General features: G+C 42.1%; 1 protein-coding gene across 2 annotated transcripts in view; it reads right to left on the bottom strand.

Moving 5' to 3' along the window:
* Positions 1-251: 251 nt before the first annotated feature.
* Positions 252-23103, bottom strand: part of fhit (fragile histidine triad diadenosine triphosphatase) — a 210311-nt gene continuing 187459 nt past the window's right edge. For both annotated transcript variants that reach the window (XM_084463752.1, XM_084463753.1), the window contains exon 7: positions 252-620. In XM_084463752.1, the coding sequence (XP_084319878.1) occupies positions 519-620 (102 nt within the window). In that variant the 3' untranslated portion in view covers positions 252-518. The remainder of the gene's footprint in view (positions 621-23103) is intronic.

Genomic DNA, 23103 nt, shown 5'->3' with positions numbered 1-23103 from the left:
TAAAGCTGCCTACATCAAGGTTGCTCCACAATCCCAGAGATTTGTGGCTATAATTATGGATTTCTTATGCAATTGACTCAAGTTTAACATATCAACCAGACCAGTATTTATTTTAATATGTTTAAGTGAATTATTGGCTAAAGCATGGATATTTGAATAGTTTTGAGTCAATAATTGGATAAAACATGGATATTCATGATGGCGGTACAATAAACCAGACTTGATATTCTTTGGCGTTTTATTTCTTGTTTTTTAAGGAACACAGGAATTGTGTGTCAAGCATATTGATGTCAGGTCAATAATACATCAGAAATTCAAATTGTAGCTGACTGAATTCAGTAGATCAAAGCCGTTTATACTTAAGCAGAAGACAGGAGCACATCTTCCACTGGCTGAGGAACAGACTTTTCAAGCTGAACTTATCATTCCCAAACAGAAACAAATGCATGTCAAAAGAATGAGAACGCAGAGATGGGTTCATTGCCTATGTCAATGCTAGAAATGTGTTTGGCTCTATGTTAGTGGAGCTGTTTGCTCAGATCGGAAGCCTCTGCAGCCATCTCCTCTTCTGTCCTCCACTTTGAAGGCACGTCCTCATCCTCCCGATCGTGCTTCTGCAACTGAAGGAACACACACCACAACCAACCGTCAGGGGTGGTCCGACTCATAGCAATACCAACAGTAAGAGATGTTCCCAACTAATCCAGAACCCTTTAGTCCAATATATCCTGTGCTCCAGCGGTCTTACTATTTGCTCTAAAAGATGGATTTAAAGTGAGGAATCTGTCTGTGTGTGAGTGTATGTCCTTTGCATATCTCTAGAGCATCTACTATCTAGCTTCATCTACTTCACACTCTGCGTGAGTATGGCTGGGGACCCGAGGACCAGAGTCAACTTATGTTTACCCATGACATGTTCAATATTAATGAACAAAACTAACAACCAGCAGGGGTGGGGGGTTGGGGGGGCGGAGTGTTTGGGGGCGGGCTTCGGGAGGCTTCAGGGCTCTGCGGACACACTGCCCTGCACTTAGTCTCGTGGAAGTACTGCTGTTATATGACTATTATTATTATATTACTCTAATGATTAGAGCAGACTCTCTAGGTCCTTTAGATTTCTCCACAAACGTTGACGGACGTCGATGGCCTTCACACTCTGCCTGGTGTATTGCTGGGAGCCCAAGGAGATGCATTGGAGATGATCGAATGAGAAGAGGAAAGCAGCAACATGGGAGGCCAAACTGTCGGCCCGCTGCGAACAGGAACGTTTTGAACGGGTACCGCACCTGCTGATTACTATAACAGTACGATACGATACGAACAGTAGAGTACGATAACAGTTTTACCTCTTATAACAAACATTGAAGTAGTAATCCAGCCTAGAACACTTGGACACAGTTCAAATACTCGGTGACGTACAATGCACTGGTGTAACTGTAACTGTCTGGCGTGCAGCCCGGCCCATCTGCCCCAGTGGGAGATCTCCTACGCTACCCAGAAGGACTCCCCTCTCTCCCCTCTCTATGCCGCCAGTCTGGAGTTAGTACATTTAGAAATGATAAAGGAATCAAATGTGTCATTACAAGAAGTATAACAGGCTTCATTCTTAATTGTGAAAGCTGCACATATACAATATACAATAAACCAAACGGGCAATCAAACTTGTGACATCCATCCTTGTGAACATTGTATGCAGTTATTGCTGAGGCGGACATCTTTATGCTCAAAGAAAAAAGGGATATCCAACAAACCGCTATGTGACTGTCCTATCTGGACCCCCTCTGCCACAACAGACCACATGGTCCGGTCTGACTGTCCTATCTGGAACCCCTCTGCCACAACAGACCACATGGTCCGGTCTGACTGTCCTATCTGGAACCCCTCTGCCACAACAGACCACATGGTCCGGTCTGACTGTCCTATCTGGAATCCCTCTGCCACAACAGACCACATGGTCCGGTCTGACTGTCCTATCTGGAACCCCTCTGCCACAACAGACCACATGGTCCGGTCTGACTGTCCTATCTGGAACCCCTCTGCCACAACAGACCATATGGTCCGGTCTGACAGAGACTGACGGGCAGTTTACAATGGACCGAGCCATTGTGCGGAGATTATGGCCAAAGCCAACGAGGCCCACTGCTCTCTGGATTTACAAGGCTGCTGGCCGGTAGAACGGTGTGAATCATCTCCCTAAATGACTGATAACCTGCCACAGCAACATGGCAGAAAGGTTTATATGCAGTGATGCTGAGACAGAGCCCTGCGTGGTTGTCATATTGGAATGAACCTTATGGTTGATGCTAAAGCGATTTGAAGTCCTACTCTCCTCTTAAACCCCAGTGTAGCAGCTGCAGTAATGTGTTTGTGTGAAGCAGTAGCGGCTACGGATATCCTGTTTAGCAGCAGCAAAGTGAAATACTACACAAAACTTTAAAAAAGGACCTGGGGTGTGTTGTACAAACAACAAACTATGTTTTATAATGATGTTGAGGTGAATCAGGCTGTATTTCTCCTTTAATAATATATTATATAACAACAACAATGATGGTGATTATAATAATTATGATATACATTTTGAGATCTGTTACACACAAAGGAATCAACCCTGGATCTCATTGAAGAGATGAAGCTTTGGAAAGAAATTCTACATAATTTTCCTCTTACCATACAGAACATCTTGTGCAACGTTCAACAGTTCCACGACCAATCAGAAGAGACCAAAACAAACTCCTTGACGGCAGTAATACTAATAGGCACTTAACATCCTTTTCCATAATGGAATCCCATTCTGCTAAAACGCTGTTTACTGTCCTCTTACCGTTATGTCATCTAATTTGACTCAACAGAAGCACAAACGTTAACTAATCCCTTGGGCTTCAGCTCCTACACAAACATGCCCAGTGGATCTGGAACCGACAACCCTGATGCCTTTGCTTTCCTTGTTGTGGAATAAGTGAATGTGACACTTGTGACAGGAGTCACAGCTCCTGCCACAGGAAAGGGGACAGCTTGTGTCACACACACAGAATAAACAGCATGCAGGATGTCTTGGTGAATGAGTGAAGGTGGCATCATGTTAATTGCCTCCCAGAGCTCTGACGTGTCATGTTGCAACGTGAGTGATAGCTTAGAAACCAATGATATGCAGCTAGCCACTGTGAAGTTCATGTTGACCTAGAGAGCTTCACTCACAGCTGCACAAAGGGTCAGCGTATAACTGGTCACACATCGCTGAGGAAATACTGCATGTATTTGTTCAGCAAATGTAAAGCTACTGATTGACCCTGCAGGCATATTAAATATGTCTTCAGTATGAGACCCAAAACAGTTCTCTAAGACTGGGATCATTAGTGTTTGTGAACCGGAATTGGGCACAGGTATCACATTAATAACTTTTATAATTTCTTACCTGTAAAAAGGTAAGAAACATTCACACATTACCCTTTATGATGCATCACTCATTCTGGTGTAGGCATACAATGCAGGAAAAGCAATATCCCAATTATGATGATTATTATAAATATTGAATGAAAGTGTACATAACTTGGATGTCAACTGCATTAACTCAATCTTGAGTAACTCAAAATGATCCTTTACTTTTTTTTATCAACATCCATTCAAAATAAATGCAATATTAGCGAAGAGGTAACTAAGGGGATATAATATTTCTGTGAAGTCTGTCTGCTGAAGCGTGGTCCAACGTAATGAAGGTCCATCTCATTGGAGGTGGTGTGGTTACACTGAACATCAGCAGGGATGTGAAGGTTGTCCCACCGAGGTTCAGAGAGTGACATTGCTTTCATAATCAGTTCTACAAGCTCCATTTATTAGTTAACATTCATGAGGGACAACAGATTATGATTTGTTTATTGAATCGTTAATTTGACTCCACCAGCACCAACAGTTCCGAGCTGAACAGGGATTGGACTGCCTGCCCACTGGCGTGCTTCTCTGTAGACCAATCAAATGACTTAACTGTAGGTTACACTTCAATAACTTGGATAAGTTCATCATTGTTCAACTGTTTGTTTATGTTATCAATAAGAAGACCAAACCCCCCACGGGTTATGATTGTGAAGCCACTCATCCTCATCATATCCCTGTGGAGCTCGGGCCTTTGGCTTTAAATGCTTTGGCTTTAAAGGCCTATTTTCACAACAGAGCCTTCAGGACTTCTTTATCCAGACCAAATGTATATTGTGCCAGAGTCTTTGTACAGGAGTTGAAGCTCTATCGCCATACATTTCAAGTTTACTTAAGGAAGTCAAAGGTGGAGTGACCAGGGCATTCCCCACTCAGGATTCTACCTGCTCACCTCTCAGTCTCTCCACCCGTGAGCATGCACAGTCGTCTGTAAACAGAGACTGCTTAGGATGCCTTCCATTCAGTTCAAAAACTCCCCCTGCTACACTTCCCGTTGTGACTTATTGACATATTGCTCTGCACATTTTGAACCATCACACTGCCTGAAACACAGCCAATATCTTTGCTCAGAGTCTCTTAATCTGTGTGTGCAGTGGCATGTGAACACAGAACAGAAAACGACCTAGCCTGGGCTGTGCGTATTGCCCTTACTTGTGTTGGGTAAACCAAGACCCAGCTACAGGAACTGCTTAACACTTGTTTGTTGACAATGGATGTCACTGGCTCGCCGACCGCTCGAGTTCAGAATGAGTTGAAGCCAAATCATGGCTGATTTGCTTCTCTACAGACAACGTCAGCAACTACCCTGGGGTTTCAGCAAGCTGGACACACATATCTGGCCAGCTCCACACATTTCTGTAATGCTCCATCATATGTGAGGACAATACCATTTGGAGTGGGATGCATGAGAGGGCCTGAGGGAAGAGGGGAGCCTACCAGAGGCCCCAGGAGCCTGCAACAGATTTAATCTACCTCTGGGTGAGGCGTGTTGCATTCTGGGTATCAGAGTGACCAAAACCTGCTCCCGTGTGCTTTGGCTGGCAGCTGTGCCTGTTTCCAAGCATATGTTTTATGTTGTGATCGTGTGTCTGCATGTGTGTGTTTTTGTCAGGCTGTTTCCCTGAAGGTTTGTGCTAAACCATTCTAGTGCAGCCTCCATTCTTAGTTGCAGAATGGCCCGTGTACACATGGAGAACCCTCTCCCAGTGTCAGTGATGAACATAATGCTGATTTACTGCATGTGTCTCCAACCCTCAATGCAGCACACACACACCTGGGAAATAGGCGGTAAGAATACAACACAATCGTCTCACAGTAAAGGGACATGCTTGTGTGCATGGTAGTTAAAACATTTTAATTGTTAACAAGTGATCTCAATGTGTTTCCATTTTGTCAGTTTTTTCGTTCTCAAAACGAAACCAATGAATTACTTGGTCTTGATTTGAAAGTCCTCTTGCCATTCAAGGAGAAACAGACTGAATGGATACTAAAGGATATTAGTGGTACTCTTACAGGCCGGGGAGCCAAACCGTCTATACATTGGTCAAGGTCATAGATCAAAAGCAATAATAATAATTAAGTCCATTGTTAATACAATAGGAACCCTTTGCTTTGCTACTGTGGCTGGTGAATTTCTACTGCAATGGGTGGCCTTGTATATTACTCGCTGATGAGATGATGATATGGTTGTTTTATTTGTGGAAACTTTATTATCCTTCCCCAGCTGCTGCGTCAGTGGAACAGAGCCTCCTCTCTGGTCTTCATACCGGAACAGGGCCATGTTTCCACCTCAATGGAGGACTGAGCTGTTATCTCTTGATCCACAAAATCCAAACAACACTACTATCTGAGAGAATTATTTGAAATTGAGTTTCAGCCTCATTGGTCACTAAAATTCTGAAGCTTTAGATGATATGGATACTTTATCAGAGATTTGCATAAGATTATCATACTCCTCAACCCGTTGGAAAGTACTGGATACATAATACCTATTCAATTGGTGTTTGGGGAATAATTATTCATTAGAGATTTGGTTGATATATGTCATTAATATAGGTGTGTGCATGATCACCTAGCAGAACTCCAGTTTATTCCATTAGCCGGTCCAGAAGCACCCAAAGGAGCTGGTTTCCATGGGGTTTCTGTCCTCTCCATGGAGAAAGCAGTTTGTGTGTTTCTGTCCCAGGCCAGTCAAAGAACATGCCTGTGTTCATACTGTTATCCTCACTGGAACTAGAAGATAAACTCTTGCTCTTGTGATCTTCTGTGATATTTTAAGTGTTTATTTGTTAAACCTCAATCTTTGAATGAGCCTGTTTCCCTTGGCTGCTATTCTAGCTGTTTTTGGATCCTAAACATTCAAGGTGTTTACTGAGCAACAGAACAGCATCCCTACCCTGTATCGCTACTCAACCCATCTTTGATGTTCCTTTTGATTGCTTTTGCTGTTTAGACTAGTCTAAATGCAGACTAGTCTGCATGCCACGATTTTACTCATGCTGCACACACACACACACACACACACACACACACACACACACACACACACACACACACACACACACACACACACACACACACACACACACACACACACACACACACACACACACACACACACACACCTGATTGTTATTAAGTGCAAAAACATTACAACACTGGTGTTTAAGCTACAAGTACAAAATTGCTCACTTACAGACCTCATTGGTTTATATCCTTACATTATTTTCAATGCCAATGCATTGTCCTAGAATTCTTTGAAATGATGTTGGCTGTTTCAATCTGCCAACGTAATAACAATGTCCTGTTCCACGGTAATTTCACCTGAAGTGGCCTCATTTCCAAACAATACTTCAACTCAATCATCCAATTTGAAAAGCTTTCGGAAATTCAGAAAAGGGTCACCATGAGTTTGTATCCAAGCTCCCAATATATCCCAGTATGTTTGTGTTTCTGGTCCCAGGGAGGCTCCCATCGGGCCAGCAGTACGTGCTTATCTTCCCCGATGTACTGGACACCACACCGAAGGCAGATGAACTGAACAGAGATGTATGAACTTTTTACGATGTACATGTTTATAACAGCCTATTCCAAGAGGTCATTCATTGTTGTTTGTTTGTTGTTATTATTGTGGACAGTGTACCCTATAGGGTGTCTACAGGAGCAGAATATTCTCACTACAGGTTCCTTGTGCCACTGTCGGACCTGCACCTCAAAGAGGTGAGAGGGTGAGACACCAGATTGGGAGGCCCCTGCATCCTATTAACCCTGCAGGAGAAACGCCGTCCCTCTCTATCATTAGTGGAGAGTAGAAAGTGAGAACAGGGGTATGCGGATGATTAAAGTCTATATGCTATGACTTTGGGTGACTTTGAGTCCTTCCTATGCATTTCAAATGTTATTTTCTTTAACTGTTTGTGTAGAGAGGGAAAGGCAGGTATAGTGTGTGTGTGTGTGTGTGTGTGTGTGTGTGTGCGTGTGTTTACTGTATGCTTCCTTTAGGATACTCCATCTCACTCTGAATCCATTGGTAGCGGTGAGGACAAAATCTTTTAATCTTCCATAGCAATTACCTTTGGCAATCACGCCTGAGGCAGACATCCTTCCATGAATCTAATTACCAGGAACCCGATAAAGTGTCTTTGGGTTTGTATTGTAAAACACTTGATAACACGTGATCCCCACGTTGGACCGGAAGGAATTAATTCTAGAATATTTCAAACACCTTGTGTTTTACATTTGTATTAAATCCAGGCATATTTTCAGCCGGTATTCAAAATGTCCTGGAAATACTATCTGATCTTAACACATTGTTAGGAAGGACCTTGTCACTCTGCATTCCATAGGGGAAATATGTGAAACAATCTCACAAACTCAACTTAAATCACTCTTCAAATTGCCAGGTCTGTGCTAACATCAAGACAAAATATCCTTGACCCCGACGACCGTTTGTACCAGCTACAAAGCTACATACCAGCTACATACCTACATACCAGCTACAAAGCTACATACCAGCTACATTCCAGCTACATATATTGCATACCAGCTACAAAGCTACATACCAGCTACATGCCTACCTACCAGCTACATGCCAGCTACATACCAGCTACATACCTACATATCAGCTACATACCAGCTACATACCTACATACCAGCTACATACAGGCTACATACCTACATACCAGCTACATACCAGCTACAAAGCTACGTACCAGCAACATACCAGCTACATAACTACAGACCAGCTACAAAGCTACATACCAGCTACATGCCTACATACCAGTTACAAACCCGCTACAAAGCTACATACCAGCTACAAAGCTACATAACAGCTACATACCAACTACATCCCTACATACCAGCTACATACCATTTACATACCTACATACCAGCTACTGACCTACATTCCAGCTACATACCAGTTATATCCCTACATACCAGCTACATACCTTTACATACCAGCTACAGACCTAACAGTAACACACACTAACGTTACATGACCCTGATTGCACTACCACATTACATGTGGTAGTGCAAACTACTGTACAGTACAACTATCGTACAGCACTTTTTTCAGTATTGTGCTTTCATTTTTATCTACGCTGAACTCATGGTTATTTTGTTGCTATATCATGTAGCAACAAACCGGCACACATTGAGCTCAATGCTATCCCTGGAGTGAGGGATCCTTCTCGGGCTGTTTGTGTTTCAAGCGTTGACCTTCTGAGCTCTGGGACGATTGGACGGTTGGCTACAGCTATTGAAACTGATAGGTCTGCACGGCTATGGGATGCAAGGGAAACAAGTAGAAGCTAATGACCTTTATGGTTTAGCGTGACATTTGTTTTCAGATTACTTGACTAATACGACACCTTACGGAAACAATTGGTAGGGATATGTTTAAATCAAAACTAAAGTAATGTTCCTTACATGTGTTTATTCATACCATAGCCTTGAAATAGCCCCGATCCGGATTGCGAATGGTCTGCTGATATGGTATCACACTTTAGAGCCTGCCTGAGAACATAGAGTCCCAAAGGCACCCCATAATTCCACCATCTAAAATCTTCTCAGAGATGTGTAGAGATGCCTGTCTCTGCTTATATCAACTCCACACTGGCCTATTGAAATGCACTTGCTGGGTCCTAGAAGCCTAGATATTCAGAGCAGTGCGGCCAGGATCCTGGCGAGATTAAGAAAACATGACCGAATGGCACCAACTTTATTGTGGCTCCACTGGCTCCCTGTCTCCTTTAGGGCGGCCTATAAACTGGTCCTACTCACACACACCAATGGATTCACGGACATGCTCCTCCATATCTCAAGCATCTTATAAACCGACAAAGCTCAGCCTGTGACATCTGTTCCACCACCAAGGTTGTTTCTCCCTTCCACACCGACGAGCCCCTCCGTCGTCAAGTGGAAACTTCCATGCAGAGAATACGTCTTAACCTAAATTATTTCATATAAACACGCAGCGCCATGACTATAGAAAAATATGCATTTACATCCTCAGTGGGGTCTGCTTTCCTCACGCGTCTCCAACATCAAACAAAGGACCTATTCTGCATGAATGATATTCTAGCAGCTAGCATGTCACAATATCTCCAGTGTCCGCCTACCCCAAAGCTGTCTTGCTTGTACACTTTTTTATGATGTGGGAGGGAAAGGAAATGGGAAGGAAAGTCAGAAGAACATGTGCCAATTTAAAACATGTGATGAAAGTTAAACAGCCTCCTTATCCTGTACAACTAGAGATGTACCAGGTACTTTTCAGTAGCATTGTTAAACTGTTTGTCCTTGTATTGTTGCGATTAACCATAATTTGTACGATGCTATATTAATGTATATTAATTTTACTAGCTTTCATAATTTTCTGAATGGAAAGTTCAAACATACAAAAAAAAATATATATATATATATAGAAGCAGGGCACAGCCCACTTTCAGCACACACTGCAACCTCTTTAGGGCCTCAAGGAAATAAATTGCACTTGATTAACCCAAGGCAACCCCATTTTCTCTTATGGGGGACTGCAGCTCGGACATCTTGCTGGCCATGGTCCCCTCTTTGTCAGATGGGACATGCTTTCATTAACCAGTGACCCCCCAGGGTGACCCAGGGGTCAGGCTGCCCTCAGAGCCATCCTCATCCACAAAAAGAGATAACAAGCCTTCTATAGGGGTTCCTAGACACAAGTCCTTCCAGCCCACGCATCGGGGCCCCAGGAAACAATAATCAATGAGGTAATGTTGGGCGAATAAGCGCTTTCATCTATCAAAGCAAATTATGGTATTCTGCGATGCCCAGCAATAAACAACCAACCCATAAGCCTTTTTTGTAGACCAATACTTTTACTCTGAAGGTCTTAAGGTCTTAATAATGAAAAGGCCAAGCATTCCTTTATAACACTCCACTAGCAACATATGTATGCTATCACCCTAAATAGCGCAAGGTGTCTAATTCTTCACACATCTGTATGTATGGTAAGTCAATTGTTGTTTCCTGATTTGATAATCAGTGTTAGTCAAAAGACAAGATCATTCATTGAATCTTACAGTGAATGGATGTGGTTAACCTAATGTTAGCTAGGCAAATGAATTGCTCTTGTGTAAACCCTGTTTTGTGTAAAAACATTAATCCTTCAGATTAACTATTTGAGAATAAAGCAGGTGCAACAATTTCACATTTAATCTCACCTTTGCCTTAAATAATAGTGAAAAAAAGGTTGCTGTGACCCTGTGGGACAATTAGGAGACATCAAACAGAATCTTTAAAACCCTTCAGACTCATTAATTCAGGTCTGTTTCCAGATTGCCCTTTTTGATGAGACGAGGATGTGAAGCCACCCAGGGGTAGCGCAGAAGAGCCGGGCCCCCGGGGACGCGGTGCAACAGGGCACCGTGAGCCAGGCCAGAGGAATGGCGAAGTTTAGTGGAGACTGGTGTGAGTCTGAAGGTTGAGGAGGACGAACATCCTGCAACACTCACCAGTAGACCACGCCGGGGGCAACATTTTTTACACATTTCTTACACACTTTGAGGCAGCTGATGAAAATTAGGTTCTTGGATGTTTTTTAATGAAATAAATTAATGCTAGAGCAGTGTCAGTAAACCTGCTTCAGAGGCCAACTCCCGTCTCCTGTCTCAAAAAAGACAAGTGGAACAAAATATCAAACTACAAAGTTGACATGTTAGCATGGTAGCATGGTAGCATGTTAGCATGGTAAACTGGACTTTTTGTTTATTAACATTTAAATCAATTCTTTGGTATAAGAAAGAAAATACATGTTTTTATGTTTGTAATTACCATTTGAGTTTCCGGTAAAACAAATTGTGACAAATTTACCAACGTTTTGAATAGATAGACGATGTTTGGGTTAGATATTAATTGTAGACGTATTTTATAGTATGTCGGATATCTCAGGAATGTTTGATGAGCCGGCTCCAAACGGTGTGTGGTTTGAATCCTCAGGTGGAAGGACGGTCTTGAGTGTGTCTGTTTAGTGAACCATGTGGTCAGGGCAGTGAACAAAGTTCATCCTATGGGGGGGGCGGCAGGATGTGATGGGTGAGTGTGGAGCTTCTCTTATCTGGCCCAGATCAGTCAGGGACCCTCGGCCAAAGTCTGTAATCCAAACAGCCCTGCCTGGCTCGGCTACAGCAGGTACCTCATGCCTTTACTAATCCTACGCTTGGCCCCTACATGTTGCTGAGAAAGCTCAATATGAGGGCGGACGGGGTTACAGCATTCAGGAAATGTATGTAACCCATTTCACTTCAACTTTGCATAATAATATCAGTGATTTAACAGTTAAGGCTTATACATATTAAAGTAGATCTTACGTTCTGCGGTTGCCAGGGATATAAACTGTTCACTGAATTCCCTCAGCCTTGGCTCACACATGCTCTGGATTGAATATCTACATTCCGCCGATTTTATCTCCTCAGAAAAACTCATTCAATACTATTAAAAATGCTGTTACAAAATGCTATAATATTGGATTCCTCAATAAAACAATGTAAAGGAGAACAATCCAAGTTGTGATCAAAGCTCATTTGTCTAGTGTTGTGGCAGCCATGATGCCTTCTAGAAGTTGTTCAACTGCAACCCGCAGCAGCATAATGCTTTGCCCTTGTGAGTTACTGAGGGGAATTACCATGAAGGCAGCATAGCGTGGACGGAACAATAGCTACGTTTGCCCCACATAGTGACACTTAGAAAGAACTTCTATTAAGATTGACACTTGAGCTTGACGTTAATTTCTGCAATGACATGCTTGAATGACGACATGATGGCAATGTGGGATAAACAGCAGATGTCTGGACAGATGTTCTTGTTCCATCAAAGATTTTGTATCTGTGTGAATTTAAGGATGGATTTCCGAGTTACAAACGATGTCACCTGTTTGTGTGTCTACTATTTTGAAATTACTTAAAACTTCAGACACATTATCACTCAGAGTTTTGTGTAGTTTACTTTGAGCATGATTACCTGAGCCTGATTATTTTTTGCAAAACCTCAAGTGGACTGCATTAATATAGCACTTTTCTTACCAGTGGCCACTCTGTGCTTTTTTTTTAAAGTGCTTTGCAATTTTTGCCTAACGTTCACACACACATTCACACGCCAACGGCGGTGTCAGCCGTGCAGGGTGACAGACAGCTCGACGTGAGCAGCTAGTGTGAGCCATCTTGCTCAGGGACACCTCGAGACTCAGCTAGGCGGAGCCAGGGATTGAACTTGTAACCTTCCGGTTGCCTGTCAACCCGCTCCACCTCCTGAGCCACTACTGCCCACTCATCCAGTCTTCGTAATCAATTGAAGTAGCCATTTGTGTAAATTGTACCATTCACTGTGTTAATGAGATTAAGAGGGACATCAAAACTCTCCATGCCTCTGCTAAGATGCTAATTGTGAGTAATTAGCATCAATGCAACCTGGGAGTAGGTAATGGGGGTCTTTCTGTGTGGGTGGTAATATGCTGTCCAGCTTATTAAGTGTTCCGTCTCTCTCCTACGTGACATTCACCTTTTACTGAGGGGGTGTAATTAGTATGCCCATGTATTCAATTTGATCTCTTACACATTTGAACGCAAAATTACTTTTACCGCAAGTCAATGGGAACATATTTTTTGGACACATTTTCTTTATATGATTTAAGCATCTTTGATATATTTACAGAATATACGTCCTGGGAATGCAAACAACAATGCAATTACAGTGATGATGTATCTACATTATGAGATCTAAATGAATTACTTATTAATATATACAGGGTAGTGATATATCTATGAAATGCTGTTTACAATGTGTTTAGCTAAACATCAAATACATTAAAAAAAAAAAAAAAATTATGTGTATCTATTTGTTCTGGACAACAGAGGGCTGATCTCAAGCTTATTACCGTGTTCCAGGGGTACCCTGATTATACCAGGTTCGATGGCATCGACATACTATTTGCATATTCATAGCATGTCCGGTCTGGGCTGCAGGGGGAGCCCTTGCTGGACCCTCAGATCAATCTCAGGGGGGTGGTGTCACAACATGAATAGGTACCTTTACACCGGCCACTTTACTTATTAGGGGGCATTGATTTTGGAGTCCAAATTTGCACCGCAGTCATTCCCGTTCCATCTCTATATCAGTGCCTCTCCATTTCTCTCTTTTGTTCACAGTCGCTCTCTCTGCACCCAACTTTTCCATATTCTTTCGTATTCTTTTGACTTCTTTCCCTTTAGCATACTTAACAGAGCCCGAGCAGCCCCATCTCTTAATGCAGATACAAGATGGTGCTATTGATTCATATGAACTGCTGACGAGCCTGCACCCTTCTGCAGTTGAGTAAGACAAGGGTGTGGTTCTCTCTAAAACTTGATCTAGACATGAACATATGGAACTTGCTCTGAGTTATTGGCAGCCCAGCATGGGGTAGAGCTGGAGCATTCATAGGAACGAGCAATTTCACAATTACATTCATACGAATATGTTGGATTTGAATTATGCTGATGGTTTACAAGGCACATATGATCAGTGTGACATGTTCTGGTTTATTTTATCATGCAGACAGATGGTGGGAGCATGCCGTCTTCCCTGGTACATGGTGTCTATGGTCACTGATGTCCCTCAGTGAATTAGAAGGAATCGTTGTTCTTTCAAGACAGATGGCGAAGTTGTGGAGCAGCTCCTGGGAGTCGCACAACTCAGAAGCAAGTGACTGTGAGCATGAACAAATGGCGGAGCAAGCATCAATATTGCATACCACATTCAGTACACCAGCTACTAGGAACAAATGCATGTATGTGTATGTGTATGTGTGGATAGAGAGAGTGAGAGAGAGCGAGAGAGAGAGAGTGAGTGGGGGTGTATGTGTATGTGGTATGTGGTGACTACGACAGAGAGCAAGATAAAGGATTGATCGAGATTACGGAAACCTCAAATGTTATCATATTAATTGCCTATAAATAAGTTTAATTGAAAAAACATTCTCTCTTAAATATAGCTTATTACTTCAAATTTCCTTTGAGGTAGGGATGTAGGTTTATCATAAAATACCATAAATAAAACACATTATTGGAAAAAAACAAACACTATAAATCTACATATACAGAACAAAGTAATACAACTAACCACCATACAACATTGTTAAGCTAAACATGTAGCACTGAATGATAAATTGTATTAATACCGGAGACACACTAAAGCCACACTCAAAGGCCAGGAAGACAGATCAATTTACAGCCAAGGCTTCCCCTTGTAAACGTGTGATCCATGCACACCTTAATGCTTGTCTTCCAGAGTACATTCATACAATGCTCCCCTCACAAACCATTCCTCATGCCCAACCAGCCATACATGACGCATCTCTGCTCAACGTGCCCTGCTTTGTCTCCCAGTCACAACCTTGGCAGAGTCTTCCACAACAGAGCCGTGCTGAGGGCCCCGCGGTGGCCCCAAACCGGCACTATCGCTGATTTAGAAAGGACATCTCCTCCCTTGTTTGTCATTCTGTTTTTAATTAGTCTTTTAATGGGTTATTAATTCTGCCATCTTGTGATAACAGTGCTAAGATGTGATACTGAGCTCATTAGCATGCAAATGTGTTGCGCTTGAGTTTGGAATGCACTGCAGAGCTTGTGTTCAAGATGTGACAACTGGGGCAGGTGGTGGTTCTGAGATTAAATGAGATGTCTAATCTTAATTCACTCCCTCATCAGATGTCTGAGGGTCATCAGTCATTGTTAAGTATTGGCTTGATTGATTTGGTTTTAAGGTAACCAAGCAAATCAGTTGGATACATCACAACTTATTAGCTTTGATAAATAGGACCAAGGACTTTGATAAACATAAATAACCAAAAATAAGTCAAATATGGCGAATGCTAATTGTATATTTAACTTGTTGTATTGTCACAGTACCATGTACTGTGACAACAACTTGCATGTGACTTTTTGGAAGAAAAACCCAAGATCTCTCCACACCCTAACATTGAGCAGAAGAAGCATGTTTGAGTGTGATGGTTCCATACTTCTCTCCCATTTACACCTATCTTTTCTCTCAGATCCATGATCAAAACTTTTGTCCCGCTGAGCTCGAAGCTGTACACGTCCCTTCGTATGCTAATGACTGTGACCGCGAGCCCTCTGCCTGCAAATTAGAGAGCTGCAGAAATGCTGCGTCTTGCAGAAGGAGAGCCAAAAGTCAGGTGATTAGAACGCTCTCTTCCCCACTTCAGGCAGGTGTGTGGATTGCTAAGTCGGTGGCCAGGACCAAGGCCTTCTGAAGTAGTAGCTTCCAGCCAGAACTTGGATGTTTTCAACTCATCTATTGACTGAAGACAGTTTTGACATCTTTGTCATGGAATCAGAAAGTCAGAAAGTCATAAAGGGCACAAAGAGACTTGGAGATACCACAGGTTTGTATAAAGTACCGAGCTATCCAGCCGCAGCTCTAATGAATGTACAGAAGCATCCCGTCATAGGACACTGATACAGTGCCACTGCTTTGTTGCACAAGTACAGGAATAAAGATGGCGAGGCCATTTGCATTGACTGGTTTTAATTGAACCACACGGGCATAGCGGAGGGAGAACAGGGAGGACAGTGATCAGCGAGGGAGGCTTGTGGTGGCCTCCTCCATAACTCTCTCCGGCTATCCCCCCCCCCGTCCCACTGTTTACTATCCCCCTCTCTGTCCCAGCAGGGACCAGGGGAGGAAGCCATTTACAGCACGTTCCCCCAGCCTCCTCTGGAATCACCAAACTCATTTGCACTACAGAGACATATTGGGAAACGGGGGAGAGAGAAAATCTGTGTTTAAAATATCCCTTGCTTGAAAAGACATTGCCCAATTCGGTTCATTCCCTGAAGAAATTTGAGAAGCGCAAAAGCTCAGGGGGAGGGGGAAGGGGGTGGGGGGGAGGGGCGCCATCCTGCCATCCTGTCCCATGCTCCCAACACAGCTCTGACACCCCCCCTGGACCCCAGTATATGACTTGGAAAAAAACTGCTTCACAATGCCTCAACAGCAGTGGGGGTGGCCAGGGAAGGTGGCCTCCAGAGAGATGAGGATCGGGTGAAACATCTAGAAGTCAGGAAGACCTGGAGGAAGAGCAGGTACCTTCAGAGAGATGGGGATTGGGTGATCAGGAAGACCTGAAGGGATGGACGGTCCCACTTCACAATGTCCTGTTTTTGTATAATTCTGTTTCAAGACAAATGCACCGTCGCTGCTCTGCAGGGATCTTATAGGCAGATGTGTTGCACTGCCCTCCATCATTTGCCTTAATGGTAAGCAGAGGTGGAAGTAAAGTACTACAAGTACGTTACTGTAATTGAGAAGCTTTTTGTGTAGTCAGTACTAAAATAACTGACTTTGTGTACTTCAAAGTCAGTTATTTTACTTTTAGTTAAGTGCAGTGGTAGGCATAATTTTAGGCACCCATGCTAAAGTTGACTAAAAAGAGGAATAAAAAATGTTCATCAATCATTGTTTGGAAATTAATCTTAATGCCTTAATTAAACAAATGAGGAAAAATCCAACCTTTAAGGACACCAATTTGCTTTGTGAATGAATAATGTATCGTAAATAAATAAATGTTCTCCATTAAAATACAGGGTGCATAAGTATAGACACCCCTATGTTAAATTCCCATAGAGGCAGGCAGATTTTTATTTTTAAAAGCCAGTTATTTCATGGATCCAGGGTACTATGCATCCTGATGAAGTCACCTAGGCCTTTGGAATTAAAACAGCCCCACATCATCACATACCCTTAACCATACCTAGAGATTGGCATGGTTCTTTTCAGTTCTATGGCACCCTGTATTTTAATGGAGAACATTTATTTATTTATGATACATTATTCATTCACAAAGCAAATTGGTGTCCTTAAAGGTTGGCTTTTTCCTCATTTGTTTAATTAAGGCATTAAGATCAATTTCCAAAAGATGATTTTTTTATTCCTCTTTTTAGTCAACTTTAGCATGGGTGCCTAAACGTATGCCTACCACTGTATGTTCAAAATGAAGTTAAATAGTTTGCTACATTTGGACATGCAAAAGAATCCGGTGGCTTTGAAACGAGCAATACAACTGGTGTTTGTGGTCAAACGGTACTTCTACTTGAGTTTCAGTTCGACTGCGTTCTCTCGTGCGCATGTGCAGTAAGCTTGCTGTTGTTGATTTGTGTTGAGGTATATTCCCTTTCAAATCTAAATAAAAAAAATTAAAAATCCATTTAGACCTATATCAGACATGCACAAGTTGTTCACACGTTCTGCCTCAAAACCTGTTGAGCCCATCAACCTACAGCCAAGGAACGGTTACATATCAAGTCTAGGTAGGCGTGACTTGGTTCAGTTTGGGACGTTTCACAAACATGTGCATGACACTGCATGAGATTTGCATGACACACAGGCCGGTGACGTTTGAGCTTAACATGTGACAACACTTCCGTAGAACCAGTCTCTAGTCAATCTATGTTGAATGTGGCGAACGCTACCCTCTGAGGGGGTTCATTCAACTCTTCTACAACTGCTCCCATCTGTTCAGAGGTACACAACATGTCTCTTTGCATCTCGATCCCCAAAACTGTTTACAAACCACAACTGATTCATAGCACCGGTGTGAACGTGCCAGTGGGCACGCAAGTCCAAAATAGAGAAGTCACCACTGCATCCGGCGTAGTGTTGACATGAGGGGAACGGGCTATAACATTGCCTGAGGTTAGGGGCCATTGTTCCAGGACTTTCTTTGTTGCTGTTCACAAATAGAAGTTAAATTCCATGACATCCAAGACTATTATTATATATTTCTGTTATTTCAGACTCAAGGATCAGTCCCAAACTTTGCAACTTGATCAGTGGCGGAACAACTTTACAAATGGCAGCACCCCCCCCCCCAACACAACGTACAGACATACGCACGCGCGTGCGTGTGTACGTGCGTACGTACACACACACACACACACACACACACACACACACACACACACACACACACACACACACACACACACACACACACACACACACACACACACACACACACACACACAGTGCCTGTCTGCGGCCTATGTCAGTGAGAAGAGTTCAACACTGTAGGCCTACATTAAACTCATCATCAGCATTCTTTCTCACTTTCAGGTACACATAGGCTATTCTCATTATTAGAGTTTACTTCCTGATGCCAACCCTCCCCATTAATCTGGGCTTGGGACCGGCACCTAGTTGAGCTGGCCTTTAAGTGGCTTGGTTAGGCTAAACTATAAACATATATTACAACGATTCCAACTAAATAAAGCCACATACACACTACTAAAACAGATCTGTAATATAAGCATATAGTAGGCTAGTCCAACAAAAATATTTAACAAATTAGTTTTAAGAGGTCAGAAGTTCTAAGAACGTATGGATATGGACAAATTATAAACAAACAGATTAGAAGGGGCATAATATAAGCCTTAAACTGTTTTATTGTATTTATTAATTTTTTTCCTATAGCCTATAATTTAGCCTTTGTGTTCAAAATGTTGGTAGTTTGAGGAAAAGTCTTAAATGAACAAGAATGAATACAGGCCTAACCTTACCTATTCATCGCAATTTAATTGAAAAGGCATTCGACGCACCTTGCGTTCAGCAAAGTCATTGACAATTTGTGCAATGTCAAGCTTCCTTGCTCATTCACTCTCAATTGTCAATATGGCCAATGATTGGCCATATTGTGTACCAGTTTGACAATATGGCCAATGATTGGACATATTGTCAATTGAGAGTGAATGTCTGCAGTCTGGAGGCTACGGTTGACGTCAGATGACATTCAAGGAGCAGATATGGTACCCATCATGCATTTGGGTACCATATCATGAATTGATTTGATTAAATATGAAAAGCAACAACATAGATTAACAAAAAAAGTCACTAATTTATTCATTTTCAAGATCTTATTAGGGATTTCATCTCAGATTTTATTTTTCTAAATTTTGACTCCCACCATGATAAAATAGTATACCTAAAATCACAGATATATCAACTTGTGATGATGATAAAATTGAGTTATGCCTAGTGTTTTGAGTAATGCTAATCTATGCAATTTATCCTTCTCTTGCTCGTTGATGGGGGGGGGGGGCCGCTGAGCATGGGAGCCCCCCCCCCTCCCCCTCGACACAGCGGAGGGCCCGGGCTCAGGGGCGGCAGCTCCACCTGCCCCGCCCACAGCCCCGCCCCCCGGACCCGATGGCCCAGCACATGTGAGCATGTGAGTTAGGAAACAGATAAAGATGAACTGATACAGAAAGAGACTTAACACTTCTTCATTCCTAATATTAAAGTTAGGGTCACAATTTATCGGCCTCCAAAAAAATAGTTTGCCTGTGAAATGATGTTTCTTTGTATGTGTTAGTGTGAATAACAGTGTTTAAAACTGCAATCACTGCCCTCTAAAGCGAGGAAATTGCAGCTTAATAAATACACTTTTTTTTACAAATTCAAGAGCAAACATTCGTCTAAACACAATTTCCATGGGATACAATTGCAATTATTAAACCCTTTATAAATCAAATTTCAGAAAAAAAGCAGAAAACCTCAGCGTGACTAATTCTCTTGGAAGAATATAAAACTAAGTAAATGTTAGTAAATTATTAAAAACAGAAGGCAGGAGATGTGAAGTTCCATCAGAGTCAGTGGCTGAGCCAGACTTTTTTTCAAGGGGTGGCAAGAGGGTGGCCGAGGCTTTATAGGGGGGTCCATATTGAATTGCTGACGGGGGGGGGGGGGCAAACACGAGGGGTGGGGGTGGCCACCCCGGCCACCCCTCTGGCTCCGCCACTGATCAGAGTGGGATTTTATTTATACATTTATTTAATTGTTTACATGGTATGTGTCACTCTGTTTGAGTTTGTGAAATGTTTATGGTCTGCATATGTGTTGCTCTGTTTACAAGAATCATTTAGAATCTCTCTACAGATCACGATTTAGAAACAGTTGTGAGACCACATGCAAAAAGAGGTTTTATCCTCCATCTGATGATGATCATGATGGGAACGGGGGTACAAGAGACGGAGGCCATTCTTTAGCAGAGCATAGACCACCTTCAGAGATGGTACACCCTTCATCTGAACAGAATCTCCTGCAGAAGTGTCGTCAACCATATGAAGCCAGACGGGTGTCATAGGTCAAATCTACATCAAAAACAGCCCAATTCCTACACTTCCAACTGCATTATCAAATGTGACCGCAACATATCTACAGCAGTGTGAACTAAACGGGTACACCAAGGATTCAGGTCTCTGTGAATGTGAAAACCTAAACCTATCTTCAAGTGGGATCTCTGGACCTCCTTCCAAACATGCGATGTGAGAGCTTGGGTCCCTTTCTGGATTGATATTCCGTTAGGCTCTAGATACAAACTACATTAATACTTGGTAGAGTTTGTAGAATCTAGATATTTCACTTATCCCACTGGGCATTGTGAGAAATGTGTATGTGGATACTGTATATGCATGAGTTGTAGTAGATGGATTATTACTAAACATGAATATTATGTTATCGTCAACCACAACAGCCCGAGTTCAAAATGACTTCATTACAGGTTCTATGTACGCACCATGCAAAAGACATGCAGATGCTCTCAGTAAGCAACACCTCTTCCAGAGCAGGGTGGAGAAATGGGTCCAACCAACAGAAGAGGATGCTTACAGAGTGGAATCCCAACTGCAGAATGGCTTCATCCATATATTTGCATGAGAAATGAGACACAATGAGACATATACTGAACCACACTGACACTTAACTACCAATGCATAATGAGTTCAAGCTGCAACTGCTTGAATGTGGAACGATATTTTAAGTGTGTCAGGCACTTTACCTAGGGTTCTGCTGTAGAACAACATCTTAAGTGTTTCAGCCACTTTACCTTAGGTTCTGCTGTAGAACAACATCTTAAGTGTTTCAGCCACTTTACCTTAGGTTCTGCTGTAGAACAACATCTTAAGTGTTTCAGCCACTTTACCTTAGGTTCTGCTGTAGAACAACATCTTAAGTGTTTCAGCCACTTTACCTTAGGTTCTGCTGTAGAACAACATCTTAAGTGTTTCAGCCACTTTACCTTAGGTTCTGCTGTAGAACACCTTCTTAAGTGTTTCAGCCACTTTACCTTAGGTTCTAGAACAGGATAACCTTTGTGTCGACCAAGAAACAGAGCGCGTTAAAGTTGACAGAACACAATGAGAATAAAATAGTGTCCTCTAATGTTAGGGCAACGTTATGGTTGAACACATACGCACTACATTTTCTACCTTGCTGTTTTGTCATTTTGGACAAGTAGCTCTAAAAAGCTAAGATTTGCTTTCCATTACTCCAGGGGACATGTTGGCTTTTGCTTCCCAACACCTTTCATGCATGACACATTACCTCTGCTAATACGCAGCCCGAGGAATACATAGAATGGGGAGACATGTAATTTAAGCCATGACTACACATCCTGGTGGTACTGGAGCACAGGGCTAAAAACCAAGGGCAAGCAAATCAATTATATATCAATTAAATACATTGAAAGGCAAATTGTCATTCAAATAACTTCATTCTGGTTATTGCTTGGTAGTTGGTCTCGCAGTTTCTAACCATTAGGGATTATAAAAAGTGTAAGACTACAGCAGATGGTCAGTTTCAAAGAGAAACATACGTGAGAACAGCTCCCTCTGTTTGTATCGACTGGTTCCCGTTATGCATGCATAAAGCTCCTTTTACGTTGAACGCTTTATTTGTTGTGATTTATTCCCACGCCAACACAATAATTACAAATAATGGAGCGTAATTGGACTGAACACATATGAGGTGATTTCAGTTTTGCGAAAAAGCATAATTAATTTCATTTGCAACAAGGTCGATATTCCAGGGCTCTAGCCAGCGGATAAATCAGTTGATCCAATCAGGATCAGGTATCTTTGTTCTAGTCACAATGGTGCTATCCATGTTGTAAGACATGGTGGAGGAAACAGCCTGTTTATATTCCTCAACACAGTCCTCTTACTGCATCCATAGTGGTAAACTACATTAATAGACCTGCAATTATCTGTTATATGATCACATTATATATATATATATATATATATATACTGTATATATATTTATCATTAATCTAGATAGCAATCTGCATTACAAGCCAATGTTTACTTGCCCTGCGTTATGTGACTATAGGTTGCTTTTGATAACATGGAGGTTATAATAAGTTGTAATGCTACTGTTTAGTTTTGGATCCCAACTTTCTCGAAAAGAGTGAAAGACAATTTATCGAACAGGGAAACAACCTCAAAAACGAATGTCTCCAAAACATGGATGTATTCAAGAACATACACCCATCTATCATAATCCCCCTCATCCGCAAACAGCCATTCGCTACACTATTTTACTCTAGGATAATAAAGTAAAACTCCAGTATAATTGAATCCTCAAAATAAATAGAACATTTTGGTGAATGGACGGAGCATTAGCTTGTCTTCAAAAGGCTAGGTTGAACAGTCCATCTGTCATTTTCTTTGAAATTGCTACATGTTCGCATGGCGGCTGATGTAAATAGTTTTGAAAGGACAATTTTGTCTGCGTTTTGCCTCTTTTTCACAACAAAAGGACCTTCAAAGTCAGACAGATACCATTCAGCACATGGTCACCCAGTTGTAACAA

The sequence above is a fragment of the Micromesistius poutassou genome (genome assembly GCF_964030765.1).
Source record: "Micromesistius poutassou genome assembly, chromosome: 2".
Lineage (NCBI taxonomy): Eukaryota > Metazoa > Chordata > Actinopteri > Gadiformes > Gadidae > Micromesistius > Micromesistius poutassou.
Note: the sequence above shows the minus strand (reverse complement) of the source record. Positions and strands in the feature narration are given on the sequence as shown.